General features: G+C 38.4%; 2 protein-coding genes across 3 annotated transcripts; one reads left to right on the top strand and one right to left on the bottom strand.

Annotated features, from left to right (window-relative positions):
• Positions 1–8,288: 8,288 nt before the first annotated feature.
• Positions 8,289–10,937, top strand: LOC137707624 (protein FLUORESCENT IN BLUE LIGHT, chloroplastic). Of its 2 annotated transcripts, none has more exons than XM_068446534.2 (5): positions 8,289–8,514; positions 8,975–9,090; positions 9,539–9,701; positions 9,868–10,191; positions 10,457–10,937. In XM_068446534.2, the coding sequence occupies exons 1-5, from the start codon at positions 8,412–8,414 to the stop codon at positions 10,657–10,659; spliced, it is 909 nt and encodes a 302-aa protein (XP_068302635.2). In that variant the 5' UTR covers positions 8,289–8,411; the 3' UTR covers positions 10,660–10,937. The 2 variants fall into 2 exon arrangements, with proteins under 2 accessions (XP_068302635.2, XP_068302636.2); XM_068446535.2 differs by having other exon boundaries at positions 8,335–8,514; positions 8,975–9,098.
• A 139-nt stretch (positions 10,938–11,076) lies between these two features.
• Positions 11,077–15,616, bottom strand: LOC137707623 (oligouridylate-binding protein 1B). Its single transcript, XM_068446533.2, has 12 exons — positions 15,361–15,616; positions 14,440–14,501; positions 13,899–14,001; positions 13,646–13,722; positions 13,498–13,559; positions 13,318–13,405; positions 13,065–13,140; positions 12,750–12,780; positions 12,483–12,602; positions 12,221–12,306; positions 11,766–11,942; positions 11,077–11,584 (listed from the first exon to the last, which is right to left on the bottom strand). The coding sequence occupies exons 1-12, from the start codon at positions 15,469–15,471 to the stop codon at positions 11,297–11,299; spliced, it is 1,281 nt and encodes a 426-aa protein (XP_068302634.1). The 5' UTR covers positions 15,472–15,616; the 3' UTR covers positions 11,077–11,296.
• Between the last annotated feature and the right edge of the window lie 2,527 nt (positions 15,617–18,143).

Raw genomic sequence — 18,143 nt, 5'->3', positions numbered from 1 at the left:
CGTTTGGGCTTAATCGTTTAGCGGATAAGGTAAAAATATTACAAACCGTCTATTTATGTGTTATAATTGATTGATTAAGAAAAATTATTTTTAATCATTTTCTTTTAAATAATAAAAGTTTATAATATGATTGATTTTGATTATAGCACAAAGTTCTATGAATTGATCACAAAGCAGTTTTTGTAATGCAATCTCTTGATAATTGGAACCGGATGACCAACACGAACTGGCGAGTAATAATCAAAATGAGTCGCTACTGTTTTTTCTTTCCCCCTTTGATAATAAAATAAGGAAAAACTAATTGCACGTTACACAATTTTTGTCACTAATTTTGTTTTGTGTTGTAGGGGCATTAGAGGAAATTTGAGAAGATTTAAATAGCTAGTAAGGTTAAGTAATCCCAATAACACAAAAATGTTTGTAATACAAGGAGTCAGATTGATGACACCACATTTGATCCAGACTATATGGGCATTGAATCTTATAATCCTATTGAAATAGAAAGGTGAAAGGGAGCTGGGAGTTCACCGCCGCTTTCAAATTTAGGCCAGCCGTTGTTTGTAATCTCTCTCTCCTCTCTTTTTCTCCTATTGCATTTGAGTTTTCCTCTTTTTCTCTGTTCTGTTGATTTAATTTGGGGTTAAATTGTTGAACTTTGGTTAAATTGGAATGTGGGTTTAATTGGGTTTCCCTTTGTTTCTTGATTTGATTTTGGTAGAATGCCATGTAGATTTTCAGGCCTTTACGGCCACTTTGGGTCTAACAAAGGTAATAATCTTATTCTTCATTCCACAAGCTTCATTTTGAATGCCTAGAAAATTTTGAAATTGAAAACATGATGGGGTTTTGGTTTTAGCTTGAGATAGTACTTGGCCGCAGTGAAAAATCTAGTTTTGGGTGAAATGAAAATAAAATGTTTTTTCTTGACAAAGATTGAGCTTTATTACCAAATGGGCTTACTTTAATTCCAGCCCTTAAGATTATACAACATCTTAATTTTGTTGCATTTGTTCAACTTTGGGAGTAAGTGAATGGTGATTTTGACACACCTTGACCCGGAAAGTCCATTAGGATTCCGAATCGAGCTGTGCTGGCCGACACCTGGAAGGTGACGAAACCATAGAATGTGATAATGTGTAAAATGTGAATAAATTTAAACTTAAAAGTGCCTATATACACAAATACGCGGTGAGCGAGTATGGACCCATTTTACGCGTGATACAGAGCATAAGTAAGCACAGTAAGGTAAGATAATGATTATACCATCATAAGGAGCCACCTGAACTGGGAGTGCCACAAGTCCTCGTCAATACGAAACTTTGCTATTAGAACCTAGAGGGGTACAAAAATAGAAAGAGTGAGTGGTCGAAACAAAGATTTTCAAAATCATTTCCATTATCAAAGGTAGTAACCCATCGCCGTAAGACTTGTATAGTTTCCAACAAATCATACTACGTAAAAGTATACTAATAGTAAACCCGGAAGTATACCACTATCTAGCATCTCATTAGCAATACAAATAATCACGTGCTTAATAAACCATACTAGCATGCAAGTCAGAATTACCTATGATGACTTGTACAACTGTAGACATATCACATCAATCAATGCTAGCACATAAGTCGGAGTCACCTATAGTGACATGTACGACTTATTCATATCTCATCACATATCTCATCAATGATAACTAGCATATAAGTCGGAGTCACCTATAGTGACATGTACGACTTATCCATATCTCATCACATATCTCATCATTCATAGCTAGCATATAAGTCGGAGTCACCTATAGTGACCTGTACGACTTATCCATATCTCATCACATATCATCACATATCTCATCATTTATAGCTAGCATATAAGTCGGAGTCACCTGTATTGACCTATACTACTTATCCATATCTCATCACATATCTCATCATTTAGCTTATTTACCAATTCCTGCACATGAGTCGGAACCACCTAAAATGGTATGTATGACAGGCTGGATGTAAATAAATACGCTTTAAGTACTACGATCACGTGAAGGCTGTGCGAAGTATCGCAAGTCACCTACGAGTCGGAACCACCTAAAGTGGTCTGTACAACAGGCTGACACCTACCTTGGATCCAAGGTGAGCGTGTGGTGCGGGAGGTGAACGATCACGTGAAGGCTAGGCCCTGGCCATGGGCGGAGCACTAACACCGAAGTGCATGTTTATGAGCTCTAACATATCTCAACACAATCATACTCACTACTATCACTATCATCAACATGTACTCACCTGAAGCTTACCTGGACGTCCGCAGCATCATTTGGCACTTCAAAGCATTCACAATAATTAGGTTAAGGTAATATACATATGAATATGCCGTGATGTAAATCTGAAATTCAACCATATCATAATATTTCCAGATATATAAACATATATACAAATTGCATGAAATGCATAACTGTAACACCCCACTCACGAACTATTTACTTTCAAGAGTATGCATCAGTGATAAGTCCAATTAGACACTAATTAAATTAACTATCATTACTTACATTTCCTTACTTCAATTTCTTGATTCTTTACATCTTAATTTATGACCAACATTTAACTACCAAAACCTAAGGTTATATCTCACATTTTCTACCAATCTCCTTCACACTACTCAATTCCTCAAACAAGGCTATTGTCTCAATTATTTAGTCTCGTTTATTGTATGGCTGCATCTAACGTCTCGTTAGACTGCCTACGTACTCTAAACAGGGATCAAGCCATTCGTAAGTTCACATCCATTATTTGTAGGTGACAAGCATATAGATACACCATAACATAATCTAAACTCAATCATTTCATAGTACTTTAGAACATATGGATATATATATATATATACAATAAAAAGAATAAATCCACTCACCTAAAGCCTGCGCTACGATTCTCTAGCTCGAAAATCCAGGTGTCACGAACCATCGTCGCCTATGGCCAAATCCAATTTGGCCTAGAAAGGCTCCAATTTTGCTAAAACTGTACGAAACCCTAGAATTTGGTGTGATTCAATTCGACCTCCAAACTTGCTTCGACGCCTCCACCACTACTTGGGCTTTGTTCCTGGGTTCTAGGAGAGTCTAATGGTGGTGGTGGTTGACGGGATTTACTTTGGAAATGGCCGATCGCCGCCACACCACCTCCGGTGCACCCCCGTGAATTTACCTTCAAATACCCTCAAATCCCTTCCAAGTTTGGGTGATAATGGAAGAAGGAAAGGTTAGGAAACGATTGGGAGTGGTGGATTGGTCTAATTCATGAGAAATCCAGTGGAAAACCATCAGAAAATATGGTGAAAATGGGTCGAGGTTGCGGGTCAGGGGATCCCGCCGATCCCTTGTTCTTTTTTCCTCTCTCATTTCCCTCCTTTTTCCTCCTCCTAATTGGTCCCCTCACCTTCCCTTAAAATCTGGTTGGCTTCCTTCCCACCAAAATGGGAGCTCCAATTATTTAACTAACTTTAAATAAAAAATTTCAAACGTATATGACTATATCGTTAGAATTCGGACTCGCAAACAGCTTTCGCCTAAGCGTTCGTATCAACGAGTACTGCACAACTACACTGAAAGAATAAGTCATACGTTCCTCTAGACAATGGTCAACAGAAGTCAAAATCCTTGCCTCTAGGGCATTTTCATCAATTCCCTCAATAAAAACGTAAATTTTTGGGTCGGGTTGTTACATATTTAGGATAATTTTAATAACGTTTAGGGAAATATTTGACACATCCCGATCTAAATCAAGGTATGCTGGCCATCACGTGAGGGTGATGTAGCCATGTGCGTAGTGCAGAAGTGATAGTGATAGAAAAATATGGATAAATAAAAGCCAACTAGCTAATTTACACTAGACTAGCATATTTGCGAGTGAAAGTGCTTAGAGTGTAAATACACACATAACCAGAGCGTAGGTATCAGAATGCAATCCAAAAGTCTAATTACTAATTATACAGATCATAAAGAAACCCTACACTGGTGGATATCTGTCAGAACCGCCGTGAAGTCCTCGTGAGCCACCAACACGAACTTCTATCTAGAACCTGGAGGGGCGCAAAATAGAAAATGTGAGTGGTCAAAAACAAAACTTTTAAAAACCATTTCTCTTTCCAAAAATATAATAACCCATCACCGTAAAACCTGTAATATTTCCCAGAAATAGTATCATATACGTATATAATAACCCTGCTCGAAAGTCACAAGAATCAGATATATGCCATGTCAATCATCTCAACCATAAATAAGTAAGTCAGGTGGAATGAATCAATATAAAATAAATATATCAGCCAGAGTCACCTAACGTGACCTGTATGGCTGAGTCCATAACTCATCAATCAAGTTCTGCACACAAGTTGGAACCACCAAATGTGGTTTGTACGACAGGCTTGGTGTAAATGAATACGCTCAAGTGCTATGATCACGTGAAGGCTGTGCGAAGTATCGCAAGTCACGTACAAGTCGGAACCACCTAATGTGGTCTGTACGACAAGCTGGCACCTGCCTTGGATCCAAGGTGAGTGTGTGGTGCGGGAGGTGAACGATCATGTGAAGGCTAGGCCCTGGCCTCAGGCGGAGCACTAACACCGGGGTGCAGGATAATAAGCACTAAATGCATTTAAACATAACCATACACACTACAATCACTAACATCAATATGTACTCACATGAAGCTTACTTAGGCGTCTGCAGCATCATGCAATAATATGCATATCTATACTTATGCATATACTAAAAAGTAATGCAATTGACATGGCATTTAAAAATGTAAATCCATTTAAAACAATTTATGGGAAACGTATATATACGTATATATAGAAAACCAAAAGTCCACTCACTGGTATGTAGCCTCAGGCGGAGCACTAACACCGGGGTGCAGGATAATAAGCACTAAATGCATTTAAACATAACTATACACACTACAATCACTAACATCAATATGTACTCACTTGAAGCTTACCTAGGCGTCTGCAGCATCATGCAATAATATGCATATCTATACTAATGCATATACTAAAATGTAATGCAATTGACATGGCATTTAAAAACGTAAATCCATTTAAAACAATTTATGGGAAACGTATATATACGTATATATAGAAAACCAAAAGTCCACTCACTGGTATGTAGCTGGGTCGTAACCCCTAAGTCTCGCCTGGCTGCGCTCGTCATCCAGAAACGTCTCACCTGACGCCGTTAAGAATATTCCGTCAAAGTTGGTGATTCGCCAGAATCCTTCGTTGGCCGCTTTTGCACTCGCTGGTTTCTTTCAAAGGTTCTAAAATCAACAGAATATGGTCGGAAAATATTTCGACCGTACGTCTAAACCTTCTTAGGTCTCAAAACTAACTAAAACCTTCGTGATCGCGTCAGAGAATTTCACACTCCTCACCGGAGCTTGGGTATCTCGAGTTCCATAAATCCTCTCCCTCAACCAGGGGTACATCTCGACTTGTGAAGTCGAGGGAAGCACGATAATGTTATCCTTACACTTGATCTATGAGTGTGGGATGATGTTTGAAGGTTAGAGGGTTTGGTCGTACGGACGTGAAGAGAGTTCAAGAAGGAAGAGAGAAACGGGAAGAAGGGCACGTGTGTGTGTGTGTGGCTCATGGAATTGGGCAATTTTAAATTGCCTCAAATCCTATTGGGCTGCAAGTTGAGGCTAACCATTTGGTCCAAAAACAACCACACAATTTTAATTTGACCCAAGAAAGTAGGAGGTGAAGTAATTGGTCCATTTCCTTAGCCCGCTTAAATATCCACCACACATCGTTTCAAGGGTAAAATTGTCATTTCCACACTTTCAAAGATAAAATATATTTTAATTCGGGACAGGTCGTCACAATATTAGCTTTCTGAAACTCGATAACAATCCAAGTTCATGGATTCTCGGTTTAGTGAACAATTTTTTTTCTTTGTGATTGAATGTTACATGATGTGCCCATGGCAGTCTAGTTGAACCGTATAATTGGTAGTGCTGAAATGAAGGGATATTATGTTCATGACCATTGAACTTGCCTTACGTGTGCGTAAGTGATTTGATTTTTTACTATGATTTATTGGTTAAATTAAAGTTGAAACGATTTTAATGTAAACAAGGCGATTGGTATAGCCCATTTTAACTAACCCTTTTAATTTTTTTGATGTTCATCTTTGCAATTCTATTTTAGCAGTGATTGAGATCCTTTAAGCAAAGCTAAACCCTGAAATCTTCGAGATATAAATAGTAAGCCATGTTTAACAGAGACATTATGGAATGTTCGTGCTGCTTTTTCATGGCCTTTATGTATTCCCAAGTTGCTATGTTTATCTTCTTTCTGGAGTTGTTCTTCTTTCTGATGTAGCCATTTATTACTTGTTTTCACATAAGAAGCTGCATGCTTTCAAGGCTTATAAAGTCATTGTTCCAATTGCTTGAAGTCATCGTTCCAATTGCTTGGAGTCATTTCACTTATAAGGTATCCATGTATTGGCTCGAAACTTTGCACTTGAAAAACTCATTACAACAAGAAGGTATCCATGTATTGGCTCGAAACTTTGCACTTGAAAAACTCATCACAGCAAGAAGGATATATGATCATCTTATTTCAAGATATCTTTCTAATCGAAATTGGCCTAACCACAAGTTTCACCCATAGAAAAATTATCTCTGATCGGTTGCACAAAATTTAATTTAAAAAAAAAACCGTTGAGCTATCATGTCCAAAATACTTCCCAAACCATAAAAATCATCTAGAGCAAATGTGCACAGTTTGCAACCATTGTTGCTCAAAATTTTTCTATTAATTGAGTAATTTATTTTTAAAAAGGCCCTAACTCATGGTGTTTGAATTAGAGTTGTCAAAAATGTAAATGAGATTGGTTTAGGGTGTAGGCTAGAGGTAAATAGATATGTAAAAAGTGAAATGTTTAAAATACCCTTAAATTTAATAGTTTTTAATGGAATGAGGTGAAGTGAGACCAAAATCGATGAAAATGTCAGTTTCATGAGGCAAAATGAGACAAAATCAATTCCAAGAGATAAATGAAGACTAAATAGCAGTTTCAAGGACATTTCAATTAATAAGCCAAAATTAGACCAATTTAATAGAATAGTGTGTGTGTGTGTGTGTGTGTAGGCCCTTTATGCAAAGTGATCTCCATTTTTTTCAAAAAAATGGGGATTAGGTGTGGAGCTCACTCCATATCGAATTTCAACGATCTGAACCGTCTATTTTTTAAGTCTCGATTCACAGATCATTCTTGCAAAAATTTAATTCAATCCGAAATTGTAACATCTCACATCGCACACGGGAGTGATCCTTAAATTTATATTCCCATCCCTAACTAGCACGAGACCTTTTGGGAGCTCATTAGCTTCGGATTCCGTAGGAACTCCGAAGTTAAAGTGAGAAAGGGGCTAGAGCAATCCCATGATGGGTGACCCACTGGGAAGTTGCTCGTGAGTTCCCAAAAACAAAACTGTGAGGGAATGTTAAGCCCAAAGCGGACAATATCGTGTTACGGTGATGAAGCGAGTCCGCGAAGTGATCCGCCCCGGGACGGGATGTGATAATTAACCTCGTGAGTTCCCAAAAACAAAACCGTGATGGAATGGTAAGCCCAAAGCAGATAATATCGTACTACGGTGATAGAGCGGGCCCAGGAAGTGATCCGCCCCGGGCCGGGATGTGACAATAAATTGGCGGATCACTTCCTTGGCGGGGATGTGACAATAAAATTTTCATAACTATTTTTTAAAAATTTTTAAAAACGAATCACTTCATAATAAAAAAATAAAAAAAATTAAATGTTCACATAGTGTGTGTGGATATCTGCTAGTATATCTTATGATAGATTACCCCATGAACCTTTATAATCAGCCAATGTCTCCCACGAATTTTAATTTTAGCCAATGATCATTTTGAACTTTACAATTGGCCAATTTCTCATTTGAACTTTAATGTTATGAATAAAACTAAAACAAAAAAAAAATTATGAAGTGAACTAGCAGAAGGGTAGAAGAAAAAAAAATGTTGTGCACATTAGGAATAAAATTACCTTTTTACCCTTAAACAATTGTCATGTGCCTTGCACATGACTAAGATGGGTGGAAAGTTAGTGATCGACTAAAATTAAAGTTCAGCGAGAAAATTAACATTCCTTATAAGTTGAGAAGAAAATCGACAAATATCTTTATATAGTAATAAAAATGGATTTAAGGGGTAAAATGGACATTTCAAGTCAAGTAAAATAAAAATATTAATTAAAGTGACATTACATCATCAAATCTATCCAAAACAAAATCCTTTGTGCTCATGTCGGATGGCAAAGAAACCATTTTTATACGCGCACAGATTCTGACTGCTCACATCGAGAAAAGCCCACTGGGAACAACCACACCAACGTTTATCCGAACCAAATGGCAGTGGTAGCCCGTTTCTCCTGCTGCTTCTTCACCCACCCCAAGAACTCCGGCCGATCTCCGCCGTCCGATCAAATCCCCCTCAACTCCAATCTTTCCGGTGAGTGCTTCTGCGTGCACCCTTTGTTTCTGCCCACTCCTTAGCTTCTTGCTCGAAATGCCTTCAAATTCTAATGTGAATGTGAATTTCTAGTGCAATTTAGTGACATTGAGTTTTCAACTTGGGAAATTTTACTTCTTGTTTGGCTATTGAGAAAGTTGAACGAAAAGAACAGAAAAAATTGAAAATTTTTCATTTTGGTTTTCCCTAAATTGAAATGAATGACTTAAAGCTTGCATGATCGAAGGTATGAGTGGAATGTGAGGAGACAAAGCTTATGGATTTTGGGATTTTTCTTGCATTACCGTAGCGAAATATTGGAATATGTAAATAATCCAAAAAGTTGTTTTTGTTAATTTTCTTGGTTAGTAGTTAGTACATTATTTGTTGCAATGATTGGTTGGGTGTTACTTAATTGAAACTGATCTGGATATTGACATGAAGTGTTTTTCATTGTTAGAACCCGGAAAGTTAGCTTCTCTTCCGTTTAAAGTCGAAAAGCTTGTTTCATCGTTTGGAAATAAATTAGATGGAGTGTGTGAGATCCACCATATGTTGCCAAACTCAAAATGTCAGGTATGATGGTGAGTTCCTGCACCAGATGTTTCTGATTTGGTTGTGCGTTCAATTTTGGTTGATTCGGGTTTTTCATATTCGTTCGCACCTTACCTACTTTGTAACTTGTGTAAAGGCATTCTATAGATATAATAATGTGAGAGATGACAACACTAATTGTATTCTGTTGGATTGGTTTTGTCAAAAACATGGTGAGCATATGCATTGTTGTGCTTCGTTCAAGTAATATCCTTGTAATCCCCCTGTAGGTTGATTTTCATAGATTGATAAATGCATCGTCAGATGTAATGGATTGGGATATACAGTGTTTTTGGATTTGGCTAGTTTCGTGAATATGCATGTGTCCAAATTAATTTTTGCGTTGTTACTTTCTATCCATTATGATCTGATGATCTGTATTCAAAAATGCTTTTTTGTGACTCTCATTTGGAAATTATTACTTCTGCAGGGAGACATAAAGTTGAGATTCCCAGCAATGGGACTTCTCCTCGGCAATGCCTTAATGTTGACAACGCCATTGAAAGCTTTGGCAGAAACATGTGAGGCTGACAACTCTGGTTTCAGCATGCCTGTACTGCTCTTTGTTGCCCTTGTTGGGGCTACTGTTGGTGGTAAGATTTTATGGGGTTATTAATTACCATTAATTCTGGCGTTGATATATGTGCTTTGCTTTTGAAACTGTTTTAAGCAGTTCTGTTGATTGTATATGTTTTAACTATATCTTCATATGATACCCATATTGAGCAGTTTGTTAATAGTTTAGTGCTTCTATGATAGGCTTGGTTGCTCGGCAAAGGAAAGGAGAATTACAGCGAGTGAATGAACAGTTGCGTCAAATCAATCAATCTCTAAGAAGGCAAGCTAAGATTGAGTCATATGCTCCGAGTTTGAGTTATTCGCCAATTGGTGCAAAAGTACTACCAGAGAGTGAGGTGATAGTTGATCCAAGGAAGCACGATTTGATTTCTCGACTGAAATCTGGGAAGAATTTTTTGAGAAACCAAGAAACAGAAAAAGCACTCAACGAGTTTAAGACTGCGCTTGAGCTTGCCCAAAGTGTGAAGGACCCAATTGAGGAAAAGAAGGCTGCAAGAGGTTTAGGTTCGTCTCTGCTCCCCTTTGTTCATTACTGTCCTATTTTTACTTGTCATACTAGTTTGCTAAGACAAGAACAAGAGCACATCTTATGCAGCTGCTACTTCTGTCTTTTGCCTCCCTGTTAGTTTCGTCTCTGTGAGCCTTATTTATTAGCTTCAGTATCGATGACGTTCAACAGTTTGCAAGTGTGTTTGTCTAATTATGTTGGCTTCTGTGTTGGAAATCCATTCTGATTTTGTGCCCTTTAATTGCCATTTGCATCTGTCAGGAGCCTCACTGCAAAGATTGGGCAAGTACCGAGATGCCATTAAATACCACTCTTTGGTTCTGGACATCTCCAAGCGAGAAGGAGAAGACTCAGGAAACACAGAAGCTTACGGTGCAATTGCTGATTGTTATACTGAGCTTGGTGATCTTGAGCGTGCAGGGAAGTTCTATGACAATTATATTGCGAGGTTGGAGTCAGACTGAATTAGCTTCATAACCCAAAAGCCTCTCTCTATTAGTTAGAGTTAATATGGAACATCGCGCAAGGGTGCAAAGGACTTGTCAACAGCACCAGCCTGCAGATCCCGGATTGTTTTGTTTTTGTTTCGTGTTAGAAGTAGTTCGATACATAACGCCTTTGGTTTATCTGCCTACTGTCGAACTCCGCCTGTCACTTTAGTTTGTAGAAAATCATGAGTTTTGTATGTCACAGGATATATTTTCGATTTGCAATTTGTCCAAGAACATAAACTTTCGCACCAGGTAATCGATGAACCCATTAGCGATATTGCATAATAGCCTTTGGCTAAGAAACAACCGAAGAAGGGAGGTTGTTTTTACTGTTATAATCAGCGGTAGGCTCGTTGCCAAAACGATAAAGGAAGAGACTGAAAACAAGTGTGGAAAAGCCAACTTCCTCTGATAAATAACCAATCATCATAACAGTCTGAAAACAGGAGATCATACGTGTTACATATCCACACAGATAGCAAGCACGTAAGGCAGGGTAACAACCCCACCGTCGCCGCTTAAGGGGGAGAATAATAAAAAAGATTCCTAATGGGGATTATAACTCAGATAACACCAGCATAATGCAGGAAACAGATCATTTGATGTATTATTACTGGTAGTACATGAGCTGCTGGGCAGCAGCAACATTCTGGAATCCACCGTCGTATATAGCTTGGCTTGCTCCAGCAGTGCCCATTCCCATTGCTGCCTGCTTAAGGGGATGCTGTCCCTGAGGGTGCATGAGGGCATGGACACCAGCCATCTTGCTCATTGCCAGTTGCCGTTCATAGGCCAAAATGTCGGTTGCAGAGAGGCCCTGCAAAGGTGGTGCCGCTACTGGCGGTGGGAGTGGGTTTGAAACTGTTCCTGGTGGAGTAGGCTTGCTACCCCATGAGCACTACATAATAAACAATCAACAGTCAATGCACACATAGAAAAAATAGAAACTTTTACAGTAGATGTACGTATATGGATCTCTACACGATGTCCCAGTAAGATCAGCCGATCCAGTCCACTACCTTTTGTGTGCCGATAATACTTGAATTTATAACCTCTCTAAACTAAGCATAGAAGCACACCTTTATTTGTCTACCACACAAGATGGACTGAGTATTTCCCATTTGAATTGCCAGAGTTGCCTCGGCGTGTGTATTGAATCTCACAAAACCAAAGCCCTTGTCACGCTGCAGCCGAACTTCCTCAATCACTCCAACACCAAGAGCATGAAAATGCCGATGCAGATCGAGCTGACTGACCTGTAGGAATAAGACCAATAAAAATTAATGATACTGGAATTTCTATGATCCACAAGTACTGAAGATATTCATTTTGTTCTCCACATCATTTCCTCTTTCGAGAACTTCAAAACCACAAACTCAAGCTTAAGAAGCAGTCATGGTAGAAAATTCAAACTCAGTTCTGTCACACAAAAAAAACTTGTATATCAATTCATATCCATGGCATAGCAGAAATTAATGTGTGTGACAGCACATGTTTGCGCGGTGCACAAGAGAGAGATGAGAAAACTTCTTGCCTCTGGAGCAAGATTGCCCACATAAACAGTAGTATACTGAGGGTTGTTCTCCGGAGCCTCACTGTTTGTCGTGTCCTTTCCATCTTCTGCAAAATTAAAACAGAATATGAGTCTGTCTTAGGCTGAGGACTATGTGAAAAGAACAACATGTATATGAAATTACTACAAACCAAATTATTTTCCCCTCAATTTCCAGTCAAACTGGACATTACTTCTTTTGTAAGTTAGCAAAGGAAAAAAAGCTTGATCACAGTGAGCTCACCTGATGAGCCATTTGTTAGTTCCACCACACTTTTAGCATCTGAACTCTGCTTGTCTTCATTGGCACCAGCACCTTTCATTGCCCAGTTGCAACGTATCTGTCTGCTGCCAAGCCATTTACCTGCATATCACAGACAAAAAGATAGTTCAGAATATGGTGAGAAGGAATACAGGTGAATTTTTTTCAACCCTCAATACTTATCCCGCATGCATTTTTTTCAACAAACTTGTCAAAATAGTTTTTAAATAGGAAGAACATCATCCTTACCAGTTAAGTCATTGATAGCATTTTGAGCATCCTGAAAAGGTAAATGAGAGTATGATGAGATTCAATTTAGTAACAAATTGACAGACTTATTAAGGCAGAGGCTGGGCTCTAAACTATTGACTCTTTAAAAGAAAATTTGAAATTTGACATCGCTATATCAAGCCGTTACCTAAGTTCTCTCACCCTAATCCCTTGCATTCAGTTACCAGTCCATCAGAAACTACCATTCAGACTCACAATAGATTATTAATAAAAATGAATTCACCATGCATTCCGAAAGATAACGGAAGTAAAAAGTTACATAAAAAATACTACCTGTTGGTTTCGGAATGAGACGAACCCAAAGCCTCTTGAACGCCCCGTCTTTTGATCCCACATAACCCTTGCATCTCTAAAACCAACAAAAGAATCAAATTAGGCATCTGAAAAACGAATAATGGATTCCAATGTAAGCTTAACAAATGTTAACAGATGAACCTAAAACTTCCAAGTCTTAACTATTGGTCATCACATGTTTTATTAAAAAAATGATAAAATTAAGAAAACCTGTGCCTGAGAAGACACTTACGAACAACTGTTATAAACAGAGAAGCATGCAAATAATGTAGCATCAGTAACCTCAGGGCTCAGATCACCAACAAAAATGTTGAAATGACCTGCACATCAGAAAGACAGTATATAACTAACCTAGATGATAAATGCCAAAGCATCATAAAATCGGTTCAAAGAAAGAAAAACGAAAACCAACCTGATGTATCCTCCCTCTGACCACTAGCATAAGCCCAATTTACTTTGATAGGCTGTCCAAACCTGAAGATCACATATCAAAGGTTTTAGAGAAAGTACAAATAAAAGCAACCAAAATAACAAGGAGCATAAGTCATATTTGTACTTACAGATGCCTGCCATTTAGAGACACTATCGCAAGAGCAGCTGATCTACGATCAAAATAGTGAATGAACCCGTAGGATGACTGCAGAAGGCAGAGAAAACAGAAATTATCAATTATATCATCACCATATGGTTAAATTGAGTTAGGCTCATAGTAAACTAATCAAGTCCAGAAATTTTCATAGGACGAGAGGATTGTTGAACAGCGATCAGATAAAAAAAAGGCGAGGACGAACATGTGCACCTTTGCAAACTTACCTTTTCCTTTCTTATAAGTTTGCAATTTTCAACAGCACCAGTACTTGCAAAAACCTCTTGAAGAAGTGGTTCTGTCACCTGGGTATGGATGTTCCCAACATACCTGAAAATTTTCAAAGTAGACAAAACTTTAAAACCAGAAGACAAAAAAGAAATTAAATTAAACCCTAAGTAATCACTCTGAACCAGGAAAAAAAAAGGAAAAAGAAAAAAGAAGACAATTTTAGTTGCACATGGTTAACTTTGTCTGGATTTTTTGGACAGAAAGCATAGCAAGTGAAAGGGTAATTTTGTAATAAGGATGGGTAATTTCAGATACTTGAAAATTACTTTAGGAAGATATAGCATGGCTAAGTGAAAAGCAACCATGGAAAAAAATATACCTATCATAAAGCTATTCAATGAAGACAATCAATATCGAGTCATCGACTAAGGGTACAAAATGCAGAGAAACATAATAGTTACATAAGCATAGAGGTGAAACAAACAAAAACTTACAATGGAAAGAAGAAAAAAAAAATATGTCTAGACAAACACTCACACACTGCGGCAAGTACTTGGATCAAAACCAGGAGGCAGATTTCCACTTGGGATTGGCTCTATCTGCAAAATAAAAATGTGAAAAAGAAAAGAAAATAAAGGAACCTAAAAAGCCAGAAGCAAAAAATAAAATAAAAACGTAAACCAAACTAAAATCCCTTAGTTATCAACAATATGAGAACCTAACAACAGAATTCACTTAAGTACTTTCACCGGAACCCAACAACGACAAACTAAAATACTAGTGGTCCGTAGTGGAAATAAATGATTATGCAAAACAAAAACATCGTTGGCAGGGAACTAAAAAGAACCTAAAGCGCAACTCCTGTTAACTTTATCAAAATTCTAAGATAGGGCCAAATGGTTATTTGGTTTACTTCTATATTGAAAACTATTATCAGCAACTTACTGGAGGCTTCAAAATCACCACCAACCAAGACGCCAATGCACGAAAAAAATAATTTGAAAAACCACACTCTATTAAAACGCTAACAGAGTCTCCTATTTATATTTTCCATTCAGTACGACATAAGGATAACAAAACGTCCCAAGATGCCAACAATTCTTCCCCATTTCAGAAATCCGAAATCCGAAAAACGAAAACGAAAAACTATTTAACCTTATTCAACACCAATCACAAAGCCTCCCAAAATGTAACACCCAAGCTTTTTTTCTCCAGCGAGAAGCAATCAAAAAACAAAACTATTAAATTTAAAACTTTCCCACGGCAGAAATTTCCCAAAAATCCCATCTTGCGGAATCGGGTAATTCAAAGGAAGAGTAACTCAACTAACCCTACCTTCCGTACTGCAATCACATACAATGACAATTGGAGCTGGAAATCAAAACCAAAATCGAAATGGAAATCGAACCCGAAAACAGAATCGATGTCAGAGGACGAGAAATTAGAACAAGGTCGGACCTGAGGAGGAGCTAAGAGGCCAGGGTGGTAGAGAGGATGCTGCTGTAGAAGAGCCTGCTGCATCAGAGCTTGCTGCTGCTGCTGCTGCTGCTTCAGCCTCTGGTGCTGCATTTCCTCGCTGATTTTCCGATAAAGTCGGGGTTTTGCCGAGAAATTTGAGGGTTAGGGTTCGAGCAAAGGGCCTCTATAGAAATAAAAGAGAGACGAGAGAGAGAGAGATGAGGGAGAGAGAGAGGACTCCTTGCAGAAAGAGAGGAGGAAAAAAATATGGAGGATCCTAATCTCTTTTTTTTTCTCTTTTCACATATTTGAACGGTTACGGTCTAGTCACATCAACATTTTATATTAATTTTTTTACAGAGATAATAAGACAAAAAGTAATATTCGAGAGGAGGGGAGGGAAGGTGATGGAAATATGAGGGAAGAGAATCCTACTTCAAAAAATAAATTGGTGTTACTGTTTATCACACATGGTCGCGACATTGGTTTAACTCATCATTTTATTAGTCTCTCAGTTTCAAAATTGGTAACTTTGGTCCTGATATTCAATTAATGCCGCACATTAATGTCGTCCTTTTGCCAATAATCCATCAAATTCTTTGTTAAAAAGGCACGTGCCGACCCACGTGACCTTTCGGTGGAAGGTTTTTTTCGTCAAATCGCCTCACCTACTACTCGGTTCACTTCTCTACCTTTTCCATCGATACTTCTTCCTTCTTTGGTTAAAGAGATTTGAAAAAGTTAAAGCATGGCAATTAGGAATTTTGATGAAAGAGATTTAGTTCTGCTTGTATTAGGACTCGTAAATTCTGAAATCTGTGATGAATCATTGAGCTTTTGTGGATTGTGAGAAAATTTTGATGAATTGTGAGCATGTCGAAGAAATTTCGCATATTTGGAAAGCCTCCAAATTTTGGTGAGTATTACTTATCTTTTGTCAATGACTTTTCTGTACTTTTGATGGTCCCAATAGCTTTTCTTCAGACCTTTGATATATAGTGGTGGGGTTTGTGTAGTTTGAGTTGGCGTGGGGTTAGTGTCAGTGATGAAGTCGACGGACTTAGGATCCCAAATCTTTCGGAATAAGAATGGTCTATCTTAGTGAAGTCGACGGACTTCGTTCACTAATTCCCGAACAGGATGATGGTGGCATCGTTGATTCGTTTAGTCAGCTCTGCAATGGTGGATATTGAGTCTATAACCGGACTTCTGAGGTATGCGTGCGTACTTTGATTCGTCTTACTTCGGTCCTAGAAAATCGTGGTTCCACAATTATCCTTAACTAGGCATCGAAAAAGACTTGTTCCCCTTAAGGATAGGTAGGTACCCAGAGACCATGCCTTTCAAAGCAAATTGGAAACATACCATTTTCTTCCTTTTAGATGCATGGCGTCTCAACTTCGTTTCTTGTGAACCTTTGCACATCGAAGTGTTTCGTATCCAAGCGCACTACTTTGTAAATCGTGCCTTCAATATCACAATGATGAGGATTGTCACAATTACGTGTGCGCGAAAAACAAAGCTTTGTTTATAGTTTTCTTTAGCTAAATCCAGCCTTCAGATTTGCCGATGACGATCCGCATTCAATAGCTAGGTGATTTTGAAATATCCTCTTTAAATACCTTCGAATCCTTCTGACTATTCTCCTAAAAAAAACCTTAAAATTCTGCAAAAAAGTTTCGAACTTTCCTTTTGCAAACCAAGTTTGAGGTTTTCGCCACTTTCACATCACTTCACTTGATCTTCTCAATTCCTTCTACCTAAAAGAAAATGGCAGCATCCTCTAACAGGGTTCCTATGTCTTCTGCAAATTCATCCTACAATCTTCCTTTAACTAGAATGCGCAGCCAGGGTGAATGTCAAGTTTTCGTGAAGCACCGTCAAGACCTCCTAAACAAATGTAAAGTATGGTGGGAAGAAGACTATAATACTTCTCTCCTCAAGCCTAACGACCCACGTCGCCCTTGCACTACAATCCACCCATGATATCTTGATTTGGGTCTAAGATTTCCTATTCTAGACTGTTAAAGGGCATCTTGGTCAGCTACGACATGGCATCAGCAACTTACCCATGCTGCTCTCAAGCTCATTACTTGCTTCGAATTGCTAAATCAATGGTACGAGGTTGAACTTAATATGCCAAAATTTTGTATGCTATATAGTGTGCGAATGAGCTCCAACGAGCATTACTTTTTTCATCCAAGACACGGTGTCCTGTGGTCGTCCTATATTCTCGATGTGCCATGGTAATACAAAGATTGGTATATGAACGCCTTAGTTATGGACGGCGACTAGGAAGGAGATATCTCTGACATTTAAGTCAGGGATGCCCACTGCTGGTGTTTCACTAAAAAAATGACCTATAAAGTATTAGGCTTTGTCATCTAGTACTGATACTGCGAGCCTTCCAAGTTCATGCGGAGAACTATACTTAGATGTGGCAAACTTCTCCCACACGCTTCAAGGAATGTGTGAGAGACATGATCTTTAAGCACTACTCCAAGTCTCCAATTCCGGATCCATACTGGATTGATGAAAAGAAAGTACACATGAGAGTCCATACACTCAAATCCATCACCCTAGCATCCCTAGATAAGATAAAATGAAAACGTTCCAACGTCATGCCCTTTAAGCCTTTGGGAGGGTCATCCCAAAAAAAGCTAGTATTAGTGGAGGGGGAAAGTCGAAGTACACTTGTAAGCTTAGAGGCAAAAGAAAAGGAGAAGGTTCATCTAATTTGAAGAAAAAGACCGCGTTCTGCTCCGTGATCCATCATGGAAAGA

This window comes from Pyrus communis, chromosome 17, assembly GCF_041283825.1.
Source record: "Pyrus communis isolate YQ-2024b chromosome 17, ASM4128382v1, whole genome shotgun sequence".
NCBI classification, from domain to species: domain Eukaryota; kingdom Viridiplantae; phylum Streptophyta; class Magnoliopsida; order Rosales; family Rosaceae; genus Pyrus; species Pyrus communis.
Note: the sequence above shows the minus strand (reverse complement) of the source record. Positions and strands in the feature narration are given on the sequence as shown.